General features: G+C 53.9%; 1 protein-coding gene across 5 annotated transcripts; it reads left to right on the top strand.

Annotated features, from left to right (window-relative positions):
* The first annotated feature begins 50 nt into the window (after positions 1 to 50).
* CAD (carbamoyl-phosphate synthetase 2, aspartate transcarbamylase, and dihydroorotase) lies at positions 51 to 23,902 on the top strand. 5 transcript variants are annotated; one of them, XM_059188793.1, is made up of 45 exons: positions 51 to 416; positions 686 to 825; positions 3,867 to 3,996; positions 4,876 to 5,018; positions 5,174 to 5,315; positions 5,505 to 5,676; positions 5,887 to 6,072; positions 6,272 to 6,384; positions 6,717 to 6,862; positions 7,133 to 7,264; positions 7,386 to 7,619; positions 7,751 to 7,972; positions 8,158 to 8,346; positions 8,600 to 8,724; positions 8,896 to 9,026; positions 11,800 to 11,912; positions 12,368 to 12,612; positions 12,813 to 13,059; positions 13,638 to 13,736; positions 13,924 to 14,148; positions 14,226 to 14,408; positions 14,606 to 14,824; positions 15,074 to 15,241; positions 16,018 to 16,200; positions 16,329 to 16,433; positions 16,855 to 17,094; positions 17,332 to 17,413; positions 17,680 to 17,846; positions 17,997 to 18,161; positions 18,336 to 18,467; positions 18,653 to 18,854; positions 19,211 to 19,401; positions 19,487 to 19,627; positions 19,848 to 19,949; positions 20,388 to 20,484; positions 20,713 to 20,763; positions 21,059 to 21,103; positions 21,207 to 21,376; positions 21,488 to 21,562; positions 22,103 to 22,315; positions 22,477 to 22,602; positions 22,800 to 22,955; positions 23,042 to 23,143; positions 23,346 to 23,440; positions 23,538 to 23,902. In XM_059188793.1, exons 1-45 carry the CDS (start codon positions 335 to 337, stop codon positions 23,638 to 23,640), a joined length of 6,729 nt encoding a protein of 2,242 aa, XP_059044776.1. In that variant the 5' UTR covers positions 51 to 334; the 3' UTR covers positions 23,641 to 23,902. The 5 variants fall into 5 exon arrangements, with proteins under 5 accessions (XP_059044776.1, XP_059044777.1, XP_059044778.1 ...); XM_059188794.1 differs by lacking the exon at positions 20,713 to 20,763; XM_059188795.1 differs by lacking the exons at positions 21,207 to 21,376; positions 22,800 to 22,955; positions 23,042 to 23,143; positions 23,346 to 23,440; positions 23,538 to 23,902.
* The last annotated feature ends 33 nt before the right edge of the window (positions 23,903 to 23,935 follow it).

Here is a 23,935-nt window from a genome sequence, read left to right as displayed (position 1 = left end):
TTCTTTTCTAGTTTTCCCAGGACTTTGCAGTGGGGCGGAGTTGGTGGGGAGGGAGAGTAGAGGAGACGCCCGACGCGCTGTTGCTAGCTTGGCCCCGCCCCTTGCGTTCTGGGCCCCGCCCCTCACGCTGCCGGCAGCTCGCGCCGCCGCAGTCCGCCGCCGCCCAGCGCGCCTGGAGCTCCTGCGCCTTCCGCGGCCCGCGCTCCAGCCACCGGCGCGGTTAGCCACGTGGACCGACTCCTGGCGCGCCGACCTCACGTGGTTCCAGCACCGGCTGGGGCTTGCTGCGCTTGCCGCTTCTCTGTGCTCGCCCCCGCCTCTGAGCTCCGATCCCATGGCGGCCCTGATGTTGGAGGATGGGTCGGTCCTGCGGGGCCAGCCCTTTGGGGCCACTGTGTCGACTGCCGGGGAAGTGGGTAAGCAAGCTCGAGCCGGTTGCCGACCTCATCCCACTCTCTGCTGCCCCTCTCTGCCCAGCTTGCCCTGCCCAAACCCGCCATTTTCCCGCCTGCATACCCTCCTCCCACCCCTATTTGGTGCCCCTGTCCCCATCCCAGCCCCTTTCATCCCTCAAGGTCAAGGCAGCCACCGCTGGGGCATTGTCATCGCGCAGGGCAGTGTTGTGAAGGATGTCCTGCCCGAGCCCCAGCCCTGCCCGAGCCCCAGCCCTGCCTTTTTCTTGCAGTGTTTCAAACCGGCATGGTCGGCTACCCCGAGGCCCTCACTGACCCTTCCTACAAAGCACAGATCTTAGTGCTGACATATCCTCTGATCGGCAACTATGGCATCCCCGCAGATGAAGTGGATGAGTTCGGTCTCAGTAAGGTAGCCACACCCAAATGCTTTCTCTACTTTCTGTTTCAAACCAATGATCGTTAACTATTAGTCAAGTGAAGACATTGACATTAAGTTGGGCATCCTGGAGAGAACAAAGATACACACACACACTTGAAGTGATAAGACAAATCCTACCCAGGGCTTGAAGTATCTGGAGAGGCACAGAACGCTCGCTGGATGCCAAGCCAGAGAGTCTGGGCTTTGGTAAGGAACTGGTGAAGATTTTTTAGCAGCAGAGTGGTGTGATGGGGGCAATGCTTTAAGACTACATAGTGGGTAAGAGGGGCACCTGGGTAGCCCAGGCATTAAGCAGCTGCCTTCAGCTTAGGTCATGATCCGGCATCCTGGAATCTAGCCCTGCATTGGGCTCCCTGCTCAGCAGGAGGCCTGCTTCTCCCTCTCCCACTCCCCTTGCTTGTGTTCCCTCTCCACTGTCTTTCCCTTTCAAATAAATAAATAAAATCTTTAAAAAAAAAAAAAAAAGATTACATAGTGGGAAAGGGACTGGAAGCTAGGGTCACACCCTTCCCAGTGGGAGTGGGTCCCAGTTCATCTACCACACAGTCAGGCTGATAATTCTTTTCTTTTCTTTTTTAAGATTTTATTTATTTGATAGCACGAGCCAGGGGAGCAGCAGGCAGAGGGTGAGGGAGAAGCAGATTTCCCAGGAGCAGGGTACCAGACATGGGGTTCCATCCCAGGACCCTAGGATCATGACCTGAGCCGAAGATAGATGTCCAACAGATTGAGCCACCCAGGCACCCCGCTGATACTCTTTTTAAACTTATTTTCCTGACCTTGACTCATTTTTGCCACTTTTCAGTAGAGTTCTTATCTCTAGATAAGAAAACAGTCTCCTCCCACAGTGAGGTTCTACCTGTTCTCTGGAATTTGGAAACTAAGTTGCACCAAGAGTTCAACTAATGAAAAAAATTGACAAATTACTAGTGGAAACCACCCCAGCCTAGGTGCAGTATTCCTTGAAGTGCATTTTGTCCTGGTTTTCCCCGCTTAGTGAGCCTTTAATTCTTTAATTCACCCTCTTAGGAGAGGAACGCTAGGTCCTGGAAGGGGCCATTCCTCATCATCAATCTGTAAATAGACTACTTTCTTGTTTATAATGCAGTGTGGTGGTTAACATATGGTCCGTCTTCAGCTTTGTCAGCTGTAGACCCACTGACAAAATAAGCATTTACAAATCTGCAAAACCGAGACAACTAACAGGACCAGGGTGAAAGTCCCCCATGGATGCTTCTGTGGCACATGTGCTATGAGGGCACCCGTTCGTATACAGATGAGTCTACCCGTGGAGGGTTCTGCCACACTATCCTGCAGATGCCTGAGGAACACTCAATAGCCATCGTCTTTTAAACCTTCTGTCACTAAACATATGTGACTTCAGTATGCCATCCCCTCCCAAATAGTTGACCCAGTTCTCTATTTAGTTATTAAATGCTTATATACTGGGTAGCGAATTTGCATTAACTTTTTAAAAAATGATAATCCCCTACTAAGGGGGGAGGGGCATAATCATGCTTACTGTCCTACCTTGAATTATTTATTTATTTATTTATTTATTTTTAAAGATTTTATTTATTTATTTGACAGAGAGAGAGATCACAAGTAGGCAGAGAGGCAGGCAGAGAGAGGAAGGGAAACAGGCTCCCTGCTGAGCAGAGAGCCCTATGTGGGACTCGATCCCAGGACCCTGAGATCATGACCTGAGCCGAAGGCAGCGGCTTAACCCACTGAGCCACCCAGGCGCCCAAATTTTTTATTTAATAAAGCATTTGCATCGGGAGCCTGGGTGGCTCAGTGGGTTAAGCCGCTGCCTTCGGCTCAGGTCATGATCTCAGGGTCCTGGGATGGAGTCCCGCATCGGGCTCTCTGCTCAGCAGGGAGCCTGCTTCCTCCTCTCTCTCTCTGCCTGCCTCTCTGCCTACTTGTAATCTCTCTCTGTCAAATAAATAAATAAATCTTTAAAAAAAAATAAAATAAAGCATTTGCATCTATCTTACATTCTGTTTTTTGCATACTCTGTAATTATAATCTTATTTACTTGCTTGTTGCTTTGTTAATTTTCAGGCTTCTTTTTTTTTTTTTTTTTTTAATTTATTTATTTGACAGAGAAAGAAGTCACAAGTAGGCAGAGCAGTAGGCAGAGAGAGAGGGGAAAGCAGGCTTCCCGCTGAGCAGAGAGCCCAGGACCCTGAGATCATGACCTGAGCCAAAGGCAGAGGCTTAACCGACTGAGCCACCCAGGTGCCCCAATTTTCAGGCTCCTTAAGTAGCAAACTAACATGGTAAAGACCGGACCTTGTCTTTTTGCACACTCACTGCTCCTCCCCCAACGTCTCTTACAATGCCTGGCACTACGTGAGCACTCAGTAAATGTTTGTTGACTGCTATGTGTCAGACTCCTTATTCCTGAGGCCTTCATAGTTCCTGTGGTAGGGAGATCCAGAAACACATTTATATACAATGTAAATAGCAAGAAGTAAAACGAGTCTAGGTGAACCCTAAGGAGGCACAGGCTGCCCTGGGTATCTGCACAGAAGTGGGATTTGTAATCTCTGTTTTGGATAAAAGAAAGGGAAGGAAAGGAAAAGCTCATTCTCCGTTATTAATGGGGGCCTGGTGTTCAGTTTTTCATATGGGGAAAGAAAAAAGCATGAGTTGCTTGGTGTGTTAAGGGACTGACCAATCCTTTCAGCGTGGCTGAAGTGTAGGGCCCCTGTTGTACGATGGGAAAAGAAGATAGGAAGGGGCGCCTGGGTGGCTCAGTGGTTTGGGCTGCTGCCTTCGGCTCGGGTCATGATCTCAGGGTCCTGGGATCGAGCCCCGCATCGGGCTCCCTGCTCCGCAGGAAGCCTGCTTCCCTATCTCTCTCTCTTTCTGCCTGCCTCTCTGCCTACTTGTGATCTCTGTCCTTCAAATAAATAAATAAAATCTTTAAAAAAAAAAAAAGAAGAAGAAGATAGGAAGATATGTGGCCTGGGCTCCTCACAGTCTCTTACTTCGGTTGACAGTGGTTTGAATCCTCGGGGATCCATGTGGCAGGACTGGTGGTGGGAGAGTGCTGCCCCACGCCCAGCCACTGGAGTGCTACCCGCACCCTACACCAGTGGCTGCAGCAGCACGGGATACCTGGCCTGCAAGGTATGGCGCAAGTGTGATCATTTCTGGGCAGAGCCCAGGTGCCTGCATGGAAAGAAGAGATGTCTTACACACTTTTGGGCCTTGAGTCCAAGGTTGTGATAGAATGTATCAGATTTGGAAGGTTTACATTGGAGTTTGGGGGTTGGAGAAGGAACTGAGCTCTTGCTCCAATGGAAAATTTCAAACATACAAAAGGAGGAAATAATAAAATGAACCCCCAGCCTCTGTGGTCATTAACTCAGGACTAAATTTATTTCACCACTACAACTAGAACCCCCTCATTTTTTCGAAGCGGATCTCAAACATTGTATCATCTCATCCACAGATAATGCAGTGTCTGTGAAAAAAGCCATCAGGAATCCTTTTTAAAACAAAACCACAATAACATTATTGTGTCTTTAAAAAAAGTAACAGTAATTGCTTAATATCAAAAATCCAGGCAACATTTATAATTTCTTACTGAAATTATTTTTACTGCTTCTTTGAATCTAGATCTCAGTAAGATCTCTGTATTACATTCGGTTGATATGTCCCTTTGATCAACAAACTTATTTGACAAAAATAAGTGCATCTTCCTTTCGAGCATCCCACAATCCGCGTTTTGTTGATTACGCTCCTGTAGTTTTGTTTAGCTTATTCGTTGTGTCCCAGTATTATTTTCTGTAAACAAATCTAGAAGTTGTGGTTCAATTCAGATGTGATATTTTTAGCAAGAACACTTCATGGTAGTGTACTTCCATCAGGATGGCCCAGGATCTTGATGCCCCTAGAGCAGCTGTGTGTGACTCAGGGTTCTGGAATGCAGTGCTTCTGAAAGTCTGACCTCACGCATGACTGAGTTGAGGGAGTGTGATCTCTCAGAGTGCGCTCTTTTGACAGGAGTGGATACTCGGGAGCTGACTAAGAAGTTGCGAGAGCAAGGGTCTCTGCTGGGGAAGCTGGTCCAGGATGGGACAGAGCCTTCAGCACTGCCTTTCTTGGACCCGAATGCCCGCCCCCTGGTGCCAGAGGTCTCAATTAAGGTACCGAGGTAGAGTGGGTAGTTTTATTATCACTACAATTATTATAACTGGGGTGATCATTTGAGGGCAGATGAGCTGAGGCCTCAGGCAGGGGTTCGTGTGTGTTGTGTGTCCTTACTGATCGCAGCTGCCAACTGTTGCCCTTTTTTCCTCAGGCTCCACGGGTGTTCAATGCAGGGGGCACCCCTCGGATCCTTGCTTTGGATTGTGGCCTCAAGTATAATCAGATCCGATGTCTCTGTCAGCGTGGTGCTGAGGTCACGGTGGTACCGTGGGACCATGCCTTAGACAACCGGGGTGAGTAGCTGGGGTGTGTACAGGGCTTCAGGCAGGCAGCATGGGGGGAAGATCTGTCCCTTGGTCTAGTTGCTCTAAGTTGCAGGGAAGGAGACAGAGATCAGGGCTTTTGCTCTGATGGTAAGGGCTGCGAGTGTGTCTCTCTGGTTCGACGACTGGTTTTGACATCATCTTTTCTGCCCCCTCCAGAGTATGAGGGTGTCTTCCTGAGTAATGGCCCTGGTGACCCCGCCTCCTATCCCAGTGTGGTATCCACACTGAGCCGTGTCTTATCTGAGCCTAATCCCCGACCTGTCTTCGGGATCTGTCTGGGACACCAGCTGTTGGCCTTAGCCATTGGGGCCAAGACATACAAGATGAGGTGGGACTTGTGGGGAGAGGAAGGCCTGCACTACTGACGTGAGTGGTGGGGAGTCTGGGGATGGGAATAGAGTTGGTGTTGGTTAGTGTTGAAACAGGAGCAGGGGTCGGTTGAGGGTGCTGAGTGCAACAGAAGCTGGGTTCGGTAGAATGGTGAAGGGTGGGGGGGGTGTTGAAAGGGACCAGTGACTCAGTGTGCTTCCATCTCCAGATATGGGAACCGAGGCCATAATCAGCCATGCCTGCTGGTGGGGTCTGGGCGCTGCTTTCTGACATCCCAGAACCACGGCTTTGCTGTGGAAACAGACTCACTGCCAGCAGGCTGGCTTCCTCTCTTTACCAACGCCAACGATCGTTCCAATGAAGGCATCGTACACGACAGCCTGCCGTTCTTCAGGTGAGTCTGGGCGATTCCATCAGGGTGACTGACTCTCTACAGCGTGGAAGCCCCAGGGTCTGGAAGAGAAAAAAGTAAAGCACAGCAGTGGGCCCCATCATCTCTCCTGTTACCTGCCCCCGAGACTGCCAATTCCAAGCCAGGGATGATGGCGGGTTCCATGACCCCATCTCTTCGACACATGTTCTCTCTTCGACAGTGTTCAGTTTCACCCAGAGCACCAAGCTGGTCCTTCAGACATGGAGTTACTTTTTGATATCTTTCTGGAAACTGTGAAAGAAGCCACAGCCGGGAACCCTGGGGGCCAGACAGGTAAGCACCTGAGTAGATCCAGGTTGTGGAGAACGAAGAACAGGGTTGGCTCTGGGACGGGCATAATAAGATGGACATGCCCGCAGGAAAGGGAGATGTGCTTGGTAGGTGAAGGGGATGAGGTGGGAAAGCAGCCAAGCCACGACGGTTATTTATGCCTCTTCCGGGAAAACGAGCTCCAGGGTCTTGAGTCCTAGGTTCTTGTCCTGCCTCTGCTACTCATTAGAGGGATGACTTACTCTGAATTCTGCTGTAAAGTGAGGGGGTTGATGTAGATGATCTCTCAGCTCTCATTCAGCTCGAACGTTCTATGACTTTCTTGGCCTCCACAGTTCGAGAGCGGCTGGTTGAGCGCCTCTGTCCACCTGGAATTCCCAGCCCAAGCTCTGGGCTTCTACCACCACGGAAGGTTCTGATCCTGGGCTCTGGGGGCCTCTCCATTGGCCAAGCTGGAGAGTTTGACTACTCAGGCTCTCAGGTAAAGTGTGTCCGTCCCTGTCCCTCTGGGTGTGTGACCCTCAGGAACAGGTAGTCTTGAGAGGGCTGAGGCGTGAATGTTGGTTGTAGGGAGGGAATGAACCAGGAGATTTGGGGAACGTGTGGAAAGGTGAGGTGCTGAGGAAAAGGAATTGGTTATTAGGGACTGAGAGCACAGGGAGGGAGAGAAGAAGAGACACGCTGGGGGTCTAAGACCGTTGATAGTCTTGTTTTTGCGGGCAAGGCTGATAGGCCATTTTTGTCCCTCTAGGCGATTAAGGCCCTGAAGGAAGAAAACATCCAGACTTTGCTGATCAACCCCAACATCGCCACAGTGCAGACTTCCCAGGGGCTGGCTGACAAGGTCTATTTCCTTCCCATAACACCTCACTACGTAACGCAGGTATGACTGGGGTAAGGCTGGTCTGGGTAGGGGGATCCTGTGGTCTTTTTGGGTCCTAAACTCCTTTGCTCCTCTCCTCTGGACCCCCAAGGTCCTAATGCTTATTATTCCTCTCCTTCAGGTGATCCGTAATGAGCGCCCAGATGGCATCTTACTGACTTTTGGGGGCCAGACAGCTCTGAACTGTGGCGTGGAGCTGACAAAGGCCGGAGTGTTAGCTCGGTATGGGGTCCGTGTCCTGGGCACACCCGTGGAGACCATTGAACTGACGGAAGACCGGCGTGCCTTTGCCTCCAGGATGGCAGAGATTGGCGAGCACGTGGCCCCCAGTGAGGCGGCAAATTCTCTCGAACAGGTTCGAGGCTGGCTGTAGGACGGTGGAAGATGTCATTGTCCTTGTTTCTTATTTTCTCTGGGGCCAGGCACCCTCTGTGCAGCCAGCAGTCAAGGCCTGATCTGTTTGTTTATCTCTTCCGCTCTTTATAGGCCCAGGCTGCCGCCGAGCGGCTGGGGTATCCCGTGCTGGTGCGCGCTGCCTTTGCCCTCGGTGGCCTGGGCTCTGGCTTTGCCTCCAACAGGGAGGAGCTGTTTGCCCTTGTGGCCCCAGCTTTTGCCCATACAAGCCAAGTGCTGGTCGATAAGTCCCTGAAGGGATGGAAGGAGATTGAGTACGAGGTGGTGAGAGACGCCTATGGCAACTGTGTCACGGTGAGTAACGGTGGGGTGGGGGTACTGTCAGGCAGTCTGAGGTCTGGTAGGAGCAGTGCCAGGCGCTCAGATCTGTGAGGATTCAGTGTCCCTGAGACCCACAGTGGGCTCTCACCAGAAGCAACAGGCCGTGGGACACAGTCTCCTGTCTCTCTTGAGACCTTCCATGGGACCTTCTTTTACAGGTGTGTAACATGGAGAATTTGGACCCACTGGGCATCCATACTGGTGAGTCCATTGTGGTGGCTCCAAGCCAGACACTGAATGACCGGGAATACCAGCTACTACGGCAGACAGCCATCAAGGTGACCCAGCACCTTGGAATTGTTGGGGAATGCAATGTGCAGTACGCCTTGAATCCCGAGTCTGAGCAGGTGAGACTCTAGGCCCTGGAGGTGATGTTCTAGCTGGTAGACCCCCGTCCATAATTTTGAGGACTTTTGACCCTGCAGACCTTGGAGTAGAAGTCAGGATTGCCTGATAGGGTTGGACTGGGTTGGGGGTGGTGGTTTTGCTATCTCTCCCTTCAGAGAGGGCTTTGTTTTCTGGCCTTCCTGATAGCTCTCTTAGGTAGGCCTTCTGGGCCAGTTATCTGGTGACACTCTCTCTCTCTCTCTCTCTTTGCAGTATTACATCATCGAAGTAAATGCCAGGCTGTCTCGCAGCTCTGCCCTGGCCAGTAAGGCCACGGGCTATCCACTGGCCTATGTGGCAGCCAAACTAGCTTTGGGCATCCCTCTGCCGGAGCTCAGGTACGAGGGTGGGGAAAGATCAGACGGGGAGGGGAGCTGAAGAAAACATTCATGGGACAGGGATTATGGAAAGGACATTGGTCTGAATGTGTGCGGACAGAGCAAGCTTTCGGGCAGCTCACTGTTTACATCTCCCGCTCTGTCCTGGCACCTTCACCTGGTGGCTCCCAGGAACTCCGTGACAGGGGGAACAGCAGCCTTTGAACCCAGCCTGGATTACTGTGTGGTCAAGATCCCTCGGTGGGACCTCAGCAAGTTCCTCCGCGTCAGCACAAAGATCGGGAGCTGCATGAAGAGCGTTGGTGAGAGAGACATACCCCAGGAAACCCTTCCTCAGGTCACCCTTTGGCGTCCCAGCATCCCTAAGAATCTAGAATGTCATAGAGTTAGTTCCCTGGCATAGCCTTTCAGATCCAGTGTTAGCAGCAGCTTGAGAACATGGTTTCTGAGAGCTCACAGGGACGTTTCAAACTTGATAGTCCTCGTCAAGAATGGAACTCGGAGGCATCTGGAATTCTGTGCCAGAAAATACATGCCACCTCTGCTCCCCGGATGGCAGGCATGTCAGAATCTCTGGGAGGGTGTGTTAGCCATCAGACTAGCTCCTCTCTCCTGCTTGACAAATGAGTAAACTGAGGTGCCCACGGAAGGAAGGTGACGTGGCTGAGGAGAGGGTAGAGCCAAGAATGGAAAGCTAGATCCAGTTGCTAGTTACACGCACCTCTGTCACACTCTTGTTTCCTGTTGGCCGCGAGAGCGGCTTTGTGAAACTCTACCCACGGCCTTGCGTTGCATTTTGCCCACGGCCTCATCATAGGCTTTTAATACCAGTGACAGTTTGTTCTCTATGCGAATTTGAGTACTGATGCTTCGGGGAAGTGAGGCCTGCTGTTCTGAGAACTGCCGTGGCAGCTGGTGTCCGCCCATCTCCTCCTCCAGGTGCTTTCTGCCATGGTCACTACGTTGTTTTTGTTTTTGTTTTTGCTTTAACACAACGTTTGAGATCAGAGTAGGACATCTGAGAAATTTTTCATAAAAACGAGGAAACGTAGCAGCGAACGACTGGGTGTAATAGTCAACATCCAAGCAGTGGTCGAATGTGTTGGAATTGAGTCACCATGCTTCCCTTTGGTGTCCCTTTAAGTCACTCCAGACTGTTCTGAAACATTTCAACCAAAGCAAGCATTTCACATACCACAGTGCTTCAGCTAAAGATAAGAGCATTTCATTATGTTCCAAATTTCCATTAAGAGCAATAGTAGCCTTTAAACAGGCAAGTCGAAGAAAGCTCAGATATTATTTTGGAATTTTTAGAAATCGTACAAGACTGCCAAGTTGTTCCTTCTGGAGATGAATTTTCTGTTACATGAAAATTATAATAAACATGGGATTGAAGCCATAATTAAGTTGTTGGTAAAGAGAAGTGGATTGAAAATAGGAAAAAGATTGATTCCCAGATGAGACTTTTAAGTGTTTTATGTCTGTTGAAGTGTCCTTAGAATGTGATCCTGGTAACTTTTTATAACATTTATTATTTAAGTAAGATATATGAACATTGAGAGATTAGCAAAGTAGTTGAACCACAGAAGACTAGTCGTCTATAATCATGTCACACACAGATTAATTTGGAGATAGATGTGTATATATGTATATATGTGAGTGATTCCAGAGTCTTCGTAGACATGCACGTATGAATGTGGAGGGTTTCTCTTTTTCCCCAAATCAACACTTTTATAATATAAGCATATTACAAAGCAGTTGAGTAAAATCACTTTATCATCCACTTCCCTAATACTACTATTAGCATTTTAGTGTTTTTTTTTTTTTTTTTTTTTTTTTTTTTTTTTTTTAAAGATTTTTTTATTTATTTATTTGACAGAGAGAAATCACAAGTAGATGGAGAGGCAGGCAGAGAGAGAGAGAGGGAAGCAGGCTCTCGCTGAGCAGAGAGCCCGATGCGGGACTCGATCCCAGGACTCTGAGATCATGACCTGAGCCGAAGGCAGCGGCCCAACCCACTGAGCCACCCAGGCGCCCAGCATTTTAGTGTTTTAAAATTCTTTTAAAGAAACAATTAGGATTGTAATTAGAAAAATATCATTGTTAAGAAATACTTGAAGACCCTAGGGTAAATTGTCAGAGGACGTTAAAAAACTTAATGGAAGAGGAGATTAATAAGCAAACCTGGAAGGTTTGTAGAGACAGGAGTTCCCTTTTATTAGTAAATACAAATTTATTTAAAATGAGGTAACATTTTCGTTTATGAGCAAAGATTGTTTAAAATAATTCTACATATTTCTTAGAAGGTGGTTAGACTTAAGTCTGTATTAGGAAACCCAAGCTTCTGTGAGGCGAGTAATATTTATTAAGGGCCTTATCTATTGCCCCTGCACTTCTGAAAATATATCCTAAGGAGATAATCCAAAGCCCTAAAGACATCACAGCCTCACTTAGAAGGATAAACATTTCAGAGCTAGGTGTCCTTCCAGAAGTGAGCAGTTCAGTTACAGTAAATTATAAAGGAATTAAACGTTTGGTAATAAGATCACACAGCAATGTGGGAACAAGCTTATGAGAGAAAAAGCAGGTTAGAAATTGTACATGTTCTATAACCATATATAAAACCTATTTGAAAAAAAAGTCCAGGAAGAAATACTTCAAAGTAAGTGTTGTAAACGTGATTATCTGGATGGATCCAAAAAGTAGTGGGTCATCTTCCTGTTATCCAGACTGTCGAGAAGTTTGAAAGGATGAGACAGATCTCAGACAGTGTCATCACCATTGGAATAAAGCAAGTTAAGTGGATAACGGTCGGGGGTTGGGTCACTGTGATAAACTGTGATATGTCCCAGTATCCCTATGTCCATTTTAGACATTTTGATTCCGGGGTCACTAAGAAACACAGGTCTGAAAATGCTAAGGAAAGGAACTTCCGTGGAAGATTCCTCAACAATGAGACACCGTCCATATTACCACCGTAGGACTTGTCCCAAGAGACCTGACTAAATCATGGAAATTCTGGGCAGTAGCACCTCCTGCCTCTAGGCCCTCAGTCCTTACATCCTGTTCCTCCAGGTGAAGTCATGGGCATTGGGCGTTCTTTTGAGGAGGCCTTCCAGAAAGCTCTTCGGATGGTAGATGAGAACTGTGTGGGCTTTGATCACACGGTAAAACCGGTCAGTGATATGGTAAGTGGCTCCCTTCCCCTGGCAGCACCCCTGAAGTGGACCCCCTCTGCCCTCAGCCCACGGGCTTGTTACGGCTAAGAGCAGCAGTCGCTACTGTGTTGCCGTGTTTCCACATGGCTGAGAATTTCACGGTTCATCCCTTCTATAGTTACATGAGGATGTATTCTTAAGCTCGTTTCCAGGGACAGTGAGACAGGCCTAGAGAGCTCGCGGAGTTTGCTGATAACGCTGGCTGCTCAGCCAGAAGGAGACAGAGCCAAGATTTGCCTACAGGTTTTTGCCATCACAGAGCTTTGGCTCTTGTTCCTTTTCTGCAGCTTCCTCTCCTAAAACAGTGGCGCTGCTGCTTTCAGGCTTTCTGAGGCGCTGCAAATGGATTGGGACTGTTAGGTGTAACATTTGGACACGTCCCTCTCCGCAGTCCTGCCGTATCCATCTGTCTGCCTCCCCGTTAGGAGCTGGAGACGCCAACCGACAAGCGCATCTTCGTGGTGGCGGCAGCTCTGTGGGCCGGCTACTCGGTGGAGCGGCTGTATGAACTCACACGCATTGACCGCTGGTTCCTGCACGGGATGAAGCGGATTGTGGCGCACACGCAGCTGCTAGAACAGCATCGTGGACGGCCTCTGCCCCCAGACCTGCTGCAGCAGGCCAAGCGCCTTGGCTTCTCGGACAAGCAGATTGCCCTTGCCGTTCTGAGGTCAGAGGTGGTGGTGAGGGCATGGGGCGGAGGATGTGGGGCCTTTGTACTAGTGCATGGCCCTCGGAGCTTTGGAGGCCTCTGACCTTCGTCCCTGGGCTGTCTTCCTCTCCGTTCCCTGCCCCAGGACCTCACTCGTCTACATAGTCCACCCTGCTGCACCCCCCAGGGCTCTGTTTCTGACCCTTCTTCTCCTTCAGCACAGAGCTGGCCATTCGCAAGCTGCGGCAGGAACAGAGGATCTGCCCAGCGGTGAAACAGATCGACACGGTTGCGGCCGAGTGGCCAGCCCAGACCAACTATTTGTACCTGACCTACTGGGGCACCACCCATGACCTCACCTTCCGAACGCCTCATGTCCTGGTCCTTGGCTCTGGCGTCTACCGGATCGGCTCCAGCGTTGAGTTTGACTGGTGTGCCGTGGGCTGCATTCGGCAGCTCCGAAAGGTCCGAGAGCTAGTCTTTCATACTGTTCCCTTTACTGCTCCGTTCAGGTCCAGCAGTCGCCTTCTGCCCACACTTGCCCCTGGCACTTTCTGTTAACTGCTACACTTCCATCTGTCTTAGGGCTTTGGGAGGAGTGGGGTTAGGTATGAGAGGGAGCCCTCCCCTTAGGCCGTCTTTGGCCTCGCAGGGCATGTGTCTTTTCTCCAACACGTGCATACTTCTCTGATACCTCCAGTGCTGGCCCTGCTTCCCTCCCAAGGCAGGTGTCCCTCACAGCCATTAGAAGTAGGGGGTTTTGTGGCGCCTGGGTGGCTCAGTGGGTTAAGCCTCTGTCTTCGGCTCAGGTCATGATCTCAGGGTCCTGGGATTGAGCCCCGCATCAGACTCTCCCTCCACTTAGCAGGAAGCCTGCTTCCCGCCCACCCCCCCACCCGCGCCTGCCTCTCTGCCTACTTGATCTCTGTGTCAAATAAATAAAATCTTTAAAAAAAGAAAAAAGAAGAAGGGGGTTTTGCCCTAGTTTTTCTCTGTTCTTCCTCCCACTTCCTAGCTAAATCTCATTTCCCTCTCTGTCACAGATGGGCTATAAGACCATCATGGTGAACTACAACCCAGAGACTGTCAGCACAGACTATGACATGTGTGACCGACTGTACTTTGATGAGATCTCTTTTGAGGTGAGAGGAATGAAGACCGCTTATTAGCCTGCGGGGCCAGGGTCACATGGGAGTGGCTGGCTGACCCAAGATTCCTTGGAACTTGTGGGGTGTGAGGGGAAGTGGGTAGAGGGTGAGGAGCAGTGACCAGGGAGGCCCAGATCCCTGACCACCAGCTGCCTCCACTCGCTTCTCCTCTTACACCAAGGTGGTGATGGACATCTATGAGCTAGAGAACCCCGAAGGCGTGATCCTCTCCATGGGCGGGCAGCTGCCCAACAACATGGCCATGGCGTTGCATCGGCAGCAGTGCCGAGTCCTGGGCACATCCCCTGAAGCCATCGACTCAGCTGAGAACCGTTTCAAGTTCTCCCGGCTCCTCGACACCATCGGTATCAGCCAGCCTCAGTGGAGGGAGCTCAGTGACCTAGAGGTGGGCTGGGGCCTGGTGGGGGGCTGGAAGCGGGAGGAGGTCAGGGGTGAGCGTGACCAACCCAGCTGTACCCTTAGTCTGCTCGCCAGTTCTGCCAGACAGTGGGGTACCCCTGCGTGGTGCGCCCCTCCTACGTGTTGAGCGGCGCTGCTATGAACGTGGCCTACACTGACGGAGACCTGGAACGATTCCTGAGCAGCGCAGCAGCCGTCTCCAAGGAGCACCCTGTGGTCATCTCCAAGTTCATCCAGGAGGCCAAGGTAGGGCCACAGACAAAGAAGTCTATAAGGGTGGGTTCCCCAGCCTTTGGTGGAAACTCCCGTCTCTGGTCCTGCAACACTTTGTAGTCACGGTGGACCGGGAAGGAGGGTTGTTAAAGGAAGGGAGCCTCCTAAGGCAAGTGGGAGAAGAAAATGGCCCACTGCCCTATATTGCCTTGCCCTCGCCTCCCCACTAGGAGATCGACGTGGACGCTGTGGCCCGTGATGGTGTGGTGGCAGCCATTGCCATCTCTGAGCACGTGGAGAATGCGGGTGTGCATTCGGGTGACGCCACGCTGGTGACCCCACCACAGGACATCACTGCCAAAACCCTAGAGCGGATTAAAGCCATTGTGCATGCTGTGGGCCAGGAGCTGCAGGTCACGGGACCCTTCAATCTGCAGCTCATTGCCAAGGTAGGTAATTGCGGACTGAGGGAAGGGACTAGCACCCCCTCGTTCTGTGGAGCCGCAGGGCCAGCAAGGCTCACTGTCTTCTGCCTTTATCTGAGTAGGCTCAGGGGCTGGAGGGAGGGGTTTGTGACAGTTAGTTATTCCAGACTGGTTCCCCACAGAGTGGTAAGTCAGGGGGAGAGTCAAGGTCAGTGGAATAGCATCAGCAAGCCCAGCGTGCAGCAGGCCTGATCCGTCCCCTCTCTGCCCCAGGACGACCAGCTGAAAGTCATCGAATGCAACGTGCGTGTCTCTCGCTCCTTCCCTTTCGTCTCCAAGACACTAGGTGTGGACCTAGTAGCATTGGCCACACGGGTCATCATGGGGGAAGAAGTGGAACCTGTGGGGCTCATGACCGGCACCGGAGTCGTGGGTGTAAAGGTATGGAGCATTAAAGCCTTGAGGTTAGAAGTCAGAAGTCAGAAACAAGGAGGCACATAGTGGGAGAGTGGTCATTGACCGCACCCATGGTAGGTCAGTCCGCACGTAAACCCGAGCAGCTGTTGTGGGCACGGCACCCCTGGGCCGTAAGGGTGATAGGGTGGTGTCTGTCCCTTAGGAGCTCACATTCAAGTGACGGGAGGCAAGGGAAGTTGGGTCCAAAAACCTGCTTCTGTTACAGTCTATGATAACCTACATAGCAGAGATAAGAATAAGATGCCAGAGGAATTTTCAGAAAAGAGATGCCGCTTCCAAAAGGGGCGACCTGGGAAGGCCTAGGAGGAGAGTTGGTATCTGAATTGGGTCTTGAAGGACAGTCCGGAAGTTTGATTTGCTGAGCTTATTGATGAAGTGTTCCCAGGCCAAGGAATAGGCCTTGTAGAAAGGACTAGCAGAATGGTGAGTGCTGTGAAATGTGTAAACCTGGCAATTCACAGACCTGTACCCCTGGGATAAAAATACATTATATGTTTATTAGAAAAAAATTTAAAAATTAAAAAAAATAAATAAATAAAAGAAAGAAAGGACCAGCAGAGTGGAAACTGAGGGAAGAGCTGGAGTGTGTTTGGGAAGCAGGGGACTGACAGGCAGAGCAGCAGTGGGGAAGGCTAACCTTGCCTTTTGGATGAGGCCAAGGAGAAGGGGCCGTGGCTGCCGCTCCTGGTGAGGAGAGTTGGGCCCCTTCTGCCTTGTCATCTTGCGTTCTGCTCCCTCAGGTCCCTCAGTTCTCGTTCTCACGCCTGGCGGGTGCCGACGTGGTGTTGGGCGTGGAGATGACCAGCACTGGGGAGGTGGCTGGCTTTGGGGAGAGCCGCTGCGAGGCCTACCTCAAGGCCATGCTAAGCACTGGCTTTAAGATCCCCAAGAAGAACATCTTGCTGACCATTGGCAGCTATAAGGTACAGACCCTGGGCTGGGGGCACTGCCCAGAGAGGTTGGGGCAGATGGCCTTAGCTTTCTGGGCCTGGGCTGACTTGAAGTAGAAGATGGGAGAGCCGCAACCTCTTCCTCCTTCTGCTTGGTGCAGAACAAAAGTGAGCTGCTTCCGACAGTACGGCTACTAGAGAGCCTGGGCTACAGCCTCTATGCCAGTCTGGGCACCGCCGATTTCTACACTGAGCATGGTGTCAAGGTACAGGAGCTCCCGCAGCCTACCCCACGTACCAGAGAATTCTCTCTTTTCCCCTGCTTTTTCTGTCATTGTACAAGTCCTGTGTATTCCACGTAGAGCAAATAGAATATGCAGAAAAGCAAGGAAAAAGGCTTCTTACAGTTTCTTTGGCCCTATTAACCTTTTTGGTCTATTTTCTTCCAGAATATTATTTCTGTACCTGTAGGTGTGGGCTCATACCACACGGGCCTTGGTAACCCTAGAGTAGATGTTTTTCCTGTCAAGAAACATACTTTGCCAGTAGCAAATAGAGCAGCCCCGGCCTCCACCCTGTGGGTCCCCAGTCTCCCCATGGGTTCCTAGGCCGCCTCCCTCCCTTCAGGCTGTCCTTTCTGACTCCCGCCAGGCTCAGGTTAGCCCTTACCTTGTCTCTGGGCTGCAGGTAACAGCTGTGGACTGGCACTTTGAGGAGGCAGTGGATGGGGAGTGCCCGCCGCAGCGAAGCATCTTGGAGCAGCTGGCTGAGAATCACTTCGAGCTCGTGATTAACCTGTCAATGCGCGGGGCCGGGGGCCGGCGTCTCTCTTCCTTTGTCACTAAGGGCTACCGCACCCGGCGCCTGGCTGCTGACTTCTCCGTGCCCCTCATCATTGATATCAAGTGCACCAAACTGTTTGTGGAGGTGACTGGGGCCTGGGTGCTGGGAGGGCAACTGTCAGTGTTAATGGGGCCGGAGGGAGAAGTGAGGGGTTGGGAGATCTCAGTATGAAGTAGGCCAATAACCAGCCTTTGCAGCTGCAGAGAGAGAGAAGGTGGGTAGAGAGGGGGAGTAGAACCTGGTTTATGGGGGAAACCCAGTCCCTACCTACAACTCCCGGGATCCCCTGAAATCGGAGCTGACTGCGGTTTTCACCTGCAGGCCCTGGGTCAGATTGGGCCCGCCCCTCCTTTGAAGGTGCACGTTGACTGTATGACTTCCCAAAAGCTTGTGCGGCTTCCTGGTGAGTGCATCTTTTGGCAGAACCTGGCTTCTGCACACTGGTAGCAGCCGGTACGGACCCTGTCTGGACGGCACAGAGCGTGGGGGCCAGCTTAGCCCTCTCTGAGCGCTTTGCTCCCACGACCCGCTGTGCCGCTGATGGAGGAAGCTTGCCACCTCTCGCTCGGATCAGTTGCTGTTGCTTTTCCTGCCACCCCAGTTCACATGTTTGATGTCCTTCGGGTCTCTGAACTGCCGTCTGATCTTGTCATGTCCGTGTTCTCCCAGGATTGATTGACATCCATGTGCACCTGCGGGAGCCGGGGGGAACGCACAAGGAGGACTTTGCCTCAGGCACCGCTGCTGCCCTGGCTGGGGGCGTCACCATGGTGTGCGCCATGCCTAATACCCGGCCCCCCATCATTGATGCCCCGGCCCTCGCCCTGGCCCAGAAGGTGAGCCCTGGCACTCCTGCTTCCTGGTGTCCCGGATGTCCCTGCCTGCCTCCCAGATCCCTCTTCTCTCTGCCCCTCACAGAAGCCTAGGGGCCTAGCCCAGGCTGGCACGGATGCCAATAGGCCTTATCTCCTGTGTACCCTCTCCAGCTGGCAGAGGCTGGCGCCCGCTGTGACTTTGCCTTATTTCTCGGAGCCTCGTCAGAAAATGCAGGAACCCTGGGTGCTGTAGCCGGGTCTGCCGCTGGGCTGAAGCTCTACCTCAACGAGACCTTCTCTGAGCTTCGGCTGGACAGTGTGGCCCAGTGGATGGAGGTAGGGAGTGGGCCTGTGGGAGGAGACAGCCAGCTGGTGCCTCCCAGCTTGAGGACCCCACAGAGTGAGCTAACAGCAGTAAAGTGTCTAGAGCTCTAGGAGGCCTCTGGGCTCTGATGAGCTCAGACCAGGAAAGGCTCTGCACACTCCTTGCTACATTCTTTCTGTCCCCAGCACTTTGAGACGTGGCCCTCCCACCTCCCCATTGTGGCCCACGCGGAGCGGCAGAGTGTGGCCGCCGTCCTCATGGTGGCCCAGCTTACCCAGCGCTCGGTGCACATATGTCACGTGGCCCGGAAGGAGGAGGTGAGAGACCACCGGAGGTCCCGGGGCCCTTCCTGCTGGGGGTCAGAGGGCGCAGGGAGCGTGGAGCCACCACTCGGCCTGTCTGCCCTGTCCCTTTCCTAGAGGGGAATTTGGAAGCAGAGACCTTGCTGGGCAGGGCATGAGGGAGGCCTCCGCTGGATCTCCCCACTCTCCCCCCCACCCAGATCCTACTGATTAAAGCTGCCAAGGCACGGGGGCTGCCAGTCACCTGTGAGGTGGCCCCCCACCATCTGTTCCTGAGCCGCGATGACCTGCAGCGCCTGGGCTCGGGGAAGGGGGAGGTCCGGCCCGAGCTGGGCTCCCGCCAGGACGTGGAGGCCCTGTGGGAGAACATGGCTGTCATCGACTGCTTCGCCTCAGACCATGGTGAGAGGCCCCACAGCAGACTTGCTGCCCAGCAGGGCTCCGGCCCCAGCTCAGGGCCTCTAGGCTCCGCGAGGACTGGGCCTTGACCCGTGTAGCAGAGCACCTGGGCTGTGACAGGTGCTCCATAAATCCTCCCTGAAGGAACAGATGAGCAAATGAGCAAACTTGTAAATACGGGAAGGAGGGCGGAAGGTGCGGTCCCCCAGGGTGGCAGCCACCCGTGTACTTGTTTCCCACATAACCAACCCGAAGAAACAAGCGTCGGGGCTAGGGCAGCAGTGCCGTCCCGGTGGCCTGTGTGACTCCCCAGACGGGGAGGTGGTCGGGCCTGACAGTGCTGCTCTCTTCCCTCCCAGCCCCCCATACACTGGAGGAGAAGTGTGGGCCCCAGCCTCCCCCCGGCTTCCCGGGGCTGGAGACCATGCTGCCCCTGCTGCTGACGGCCGTCAGCGAGGGCCGGCTCAGTCTGGATGACCTGCTGCAGCGCCTGCACCACAACCCCCGCCGCATCTTCCACCTGCCCCCCCAGGAGGACACCTACGTGGAGGTGCGGGCGCGCAGGCCCGGCGGGCGGGGTGGGGGTGGGGGGCTCTGCAGCGCGCGACTCTCGCTTGACCCGTGACTCTGGGCAGGTGGATCTGGAGCACGAGTGGACCATCCCCAGCCACATGCCCTTCTCTAAGGCTCACTGGACGCCCTTCGAAGGGCAGAAGGTGAAGGGCACTGTCCGCCGTGTGGTCCTGCGAGGAGAGGTGGCCTATATCGATGGGCAGGTACGCATATGGCCCGAGCCCCATCCTCAGTAGTGACTTCGTCCCACTGTCCTCCCGCCCAGCACCTCTCTGTGGTGCCACCACCTCCCTGAGCTGCCGTGGACAGGGGTGGGCACAGGTCCCCTGAGATGATTTTTCTTTTTGCCAGCTTCCATTCTTTTAGGGTCTCAGTCCAGTTCTGCCCCCAGCTTATTCGCCCACTGCTGCCTTCTGTCCGCAGGTCCTGGTGCCCCCTGGCTACGGACAGGATGTACGCAAGTGGCCTCAGGGGGCTGTTCCCCAGCTCGCGCCTCCAGCCCCTGCCACCAGTGAGATAACCACGGTATCTGGGGGTTGGGGGGTGTGTTGGGGGGTGCAGCCAGGGACAGGGCGAACAACACAGGTGTTTTGACGGGTGGTTCGGGGGTAGAAGGCTCTGTACTCGACACTTAAGGTTTCCACCACCTACCTCTTTGTTTACTATAGAAGATGGAATCAACTCTCAGTTTAGGAGGTTACCTACCTAGGGGAAAGATAAGCCTCTTATTAACCCAGCAGGAGGTTTATCTGGGGGCCTGTCATGGGGCTAGCACACGCCTCTAAAAGGCTAGTCTGTCTCTTTCTGGCCAGCACAGCATAGCAGAAAGACGGATCTGAGGGGAGGTGATGGAGAATGGGATCCATTCCATTCTCGCGGTGGACAGTGAGTGGTTTGGCTTTCTTTGAGGAATGAACTTGAGGAGTTGGGTTAGTACTTTGCAAAACGCCTGTCTCTCTCCAGACACCTGAGAGGCCCCGCCGGGCCGTCCCAGGGCTTCCCGATGGCCGCTTCCACCTGCCACCCCGAATCCACCGAGCCTCCGATCCAGGTCTGCCAGGTAAGAGGGAGGTCCTGTGATGTGGAGGATGGGGCCACCTGGACTTAGAGATGTGGAGGGACAGGCTCCTCTTCCCCCACAGTGTCCCTGGTGGACACTTACCCTGCCCCTTTGGCCGTCCCTTCATGCTAGTCTGACTTGCTCTACCCACCCTCCTGCCTGAATCGGTCTCCCCAGCATGAGGTAGGCACCCCGCAGCTTCTCACGGCCCTTTCTTGTTGTGGGCAGCTGTGTTCCTCCGCCCGGGAGCTGGGATCCCACGGGGCAGCAGAACGTGGGGTAAATCCAGGTTGTTGGTTGGTGTGAGCCTGGCCATGCCCCTTGCCTAGGATCCCTTCGCCGCCGCCTGGGAGGGCCCTGGGAGGGCACCACTGCTCACACACAGCAGCCCCCGTGGGGAGTCACTTGTGTGTCCCACGGGCTGCCGGTCCTTCTTGTTGTCCCCTAACCTGCTACAGCTGCTGTTGTGTGAGTTGGTTTAACACAGACACTGTGGTCCAGAGTGCGGGGGAAATGGGGGATCTTCACAAACCCTAGTTGCAGGCTTACATCTGTCCTGTTGCCCTGTTTGTAGCTGAGGAGCCAAAGGAGAAGTCCTCCCGGAAGGCAGCTGAGCCAGGTGAGATGCCCCCGGAACACACGCTCACCTCGGGGACCTGTCTCAGTGGCCTGTATAGGAGGAGCCCTCTGACCCCCCTCTTCTGCCCCGTCCCTCACTGCAGAGCTGATGGGAACTCTTGATGGCACCTGCTACCCACCACCACCAGTACCTAGACAGGCGTCACCCCAGAACCTGGGGACCCCTGGCCTGCTGCACCCCCAGACCTCACCCCTGCTGCACTCATTAGTGGGTCAACATATCCTGTCTGTCCAGCAGTTCACCAAGGATCAGGTGCCTGGGGGAGGGAGGATGGGGACATCCAGAGCTTTGAGACTCTGGGAAGTTGGGGCTAGGACCTCTGGGGACCACTGCCTTTCCAGCTGACGTGGGGGTCTTTCTTAGATGTCTCACCTGTTCAATGTGGCACACACGCTGCGTATGATGGTACAGAAGGAGCGGAGCCTCGACATACTCAAGGTCAGGGTCAGGGCTGTGGGTCCAGGACCCTGTCAGCAGGGCTATGTGGTGATTAGAAGGATCCCCCTCTCCTGCCATAGGTCCCTTCCTGTGAGTCTAAACCCTCCACCAGGAGTTACTCAGCCTTCTCTGCTCTGGAAGTTCTGGCTGCCCCAGGCCCCCAGACCCCCAGACGCCCACATTTGCCCTCCTCTGACCAGTACTTAGCTGACTGACAGGGTCCTGAGCACCAGTGTATGAGCCTACTAATCTGGTCACTTGGTCTATGCAGACAGGTTCATGGGATAGAACTGAGGTATTTCCTTCTCCCCCAGACAACGAGTATCTCGTTCAGATACTTAGCAATGGTTTTTTCGGAAGCGGAGCCTTTAGCTCAGTATGACACTCACGGGAACGTCAAGGTCAGGACAGGTCACGAGGAGGTTTGCAGGGAGGGGTTCTCTCAGGGCCCCTCCCGTGTCAGTGGGGGAAGCAGGCCACAGCCCTTGCTTTCTCCATGATGAGCAGCCATGTTTACATTGAATATTGCACTCCCGCCAGGGGAAGGTGATGGCCTCCATGTTCTACGAGGTGAGCACGCGGACCAGCAGCTCCTTTGCCGCAGCCATGGCCCGGCTGGGGGGTGCTGTGCTCAGCTTCTCGGAAGCCACATCTTCGGTCCAGAAGGGCGAGTCCCTGGCCGACTCTGTGCAGACCATGAGCTGCTACGCTGACGTGGTCGTGCTTCGGCATCCGCAGCCCGGAGCGGTGGAGGTGAGGCACTCTGCACACTGGGACAGGGTCGGGTAGGATGGGTCCAGGGACTTGACTGCGAGACTCTGCTTGGGCCAGACAGGGAGTGGGACTCGGCCGGGAGTGGGAGCCACCGAGATGCAGAAGCCAAGACTCTCCTTTCTTTGTTCCCGTGTTCCCAGCTGGCAGCCAAGCACTGCCGGAGGCCAGTGATCAACGCGGGGGATGGGGTCGGAGAGCATCCCACCCAGGCTCTGCTGGACATCTTCACCATCCGGGAGGAGCTTGGGACTGTCAACGGCATGACAGTGAGTGTCGTGGCACGGCTTGGGGGCCCGCCTAGGGAAGCTCCGGAGCGAGGTCTGTCGGTGGGAAGGACCTTCTCTGCACCAGGCCATGCTGCGGCAGGGAGGCCTCCATCCTGGTCCTGAGAACAAAAGCTGGAAAATGGAGGTGCTGGTGCTCGGTCCGGGGGCCCTCCTGGTGATTAGGTCCCTCCCCCTAGATCACGATGGTGGGGGACCTGAAGCATGGGCGCACCGTGCACTCTCTGGCCTGTCTGCTCACCCAGTACCGCGTCAGTCTGCGCTACGTGGCCCCCCCAAGCCTGCGCATGCCAGCCAACGTCCGAGCCTTTGTGGCAGCCCGCGGCACCAAGCAGGTGAGGCCCCTGGAGGCCGTGGGGCGCGCGGGCTGGGCAGCGAGAGCCCGGCGCTGCATTCACTCTGGCTCGGCCTCGCCCTCCAGGAGGAGTTCGAGAGCATTGAGGAAGCCCTGCCCGACACCGACGTGCTCTACATGACTCGAATCCAGAAAGAACGCTTCGACTCCAGCCAGGAGTATGAAGCTGTGAGTGCCATGGTCAGGCGAGGCCCGGCACTGTGCCACGTCCAGACTGGTGGTGGGGAAGGCAGGGCCCCGGGAGCTTGACGGGGCCCCTCGGTCCTGAGAACTAAGGGCTGGAGTGGAGGGGACCTGGAGGATCGCAGGCTCGTGGCCGCACGGCCAGCCCAGCCCTGAGGCGCTGACAGGGCCCCTGTCTCACTCACAGTGCTTCGGCCAGTTCATCCTCACCCCCCACATCATGACACGGGCCAAGAAGAAGATGGTGGTGATGCACCCCATGCCCCGAGTCAATGAGATAAGGTGACGCGGCTTCAGAATGGCGGCTGGCTGGGGGAGGGCGCCTGGTCCCGAATGGGCCACCATGGGCTGTGTGCCAACCCTTTTCCTTCTCTTGCAGCGTGGAGGTGGACTCGGACCCCCGAGCAGCCTACTTCCGCCAGGCCGAGAACGGCATGTACATACGCATGGCTCTCTTAGCCACCGTGCTGGGCCGCTTCTAGGACTTGGCTCCTCAGACCCTTCTTGTCAGGCCCAGCTGCTGGGCACGAAATCGGTGCCCCCTACGGGGGCAGCACACTTAGGAGATGCTCTGGGGCGTCCAGATAGCTCACGTGCTCACGGGCACCCCTGCAGACCAGGCGCCAGGCACTGGACTGCACTGGAGTGCTCTAGCGTGGGGGTGGGGCCCCGTCTCCCTTTACGCACCGCACACCTGTAAAGTCATTTTTCTACTGACTAAATAAACAGCTGAGCTGCTTGTAAGGGCCTGCTTCCTTGCACGTACCCCGGCTTCGG

This window comes from Mustela lutreola, chromosome 9 (genome assembly GCF_030435805.1).
Source record: "Mustela lutreola isolate mMusLut2 chromosome 9, mMusLut2.pri, whole genome shotgun sequence".
Taxonomy (NCBI): Eukaryota; Metazoa; Chordata; class Mammalia; order Carnivora; family Mustelidae; genus Mustela; species Mustela lutreola.
This window is presented reverse-complemented; position numbering and strand designations above follow the sequence as displayed.

What these genes read in the sequence shown, in the direction of transcription:
- CAD (XM_059188793.1), top strand. Translation starts at nt 335, where the DNA reads ATGGCGGCCCTGATGTTGGAGGATGGGTCGGTCCTGCGGGGCCAGCCC. An exon ending in TGCCAGAGGTCTCAATTAAG is followed by an intron (nt 5,019 to 5,173) that starts GTACCGAGGTAG and finishes TTTTTTCCTCAG; the next exon opens with GCTCCACGGGTGTTCAATGC. An exon ending in ATTGCCCTTGCCGTTCTGAG is followed by an intron (nt 12,613 to 12,812) that starts GTCAGAGGTGGT and finishes CTTCTCCTTCAG; the next exon opens with CACAGAGCTGGCCATTCGCA.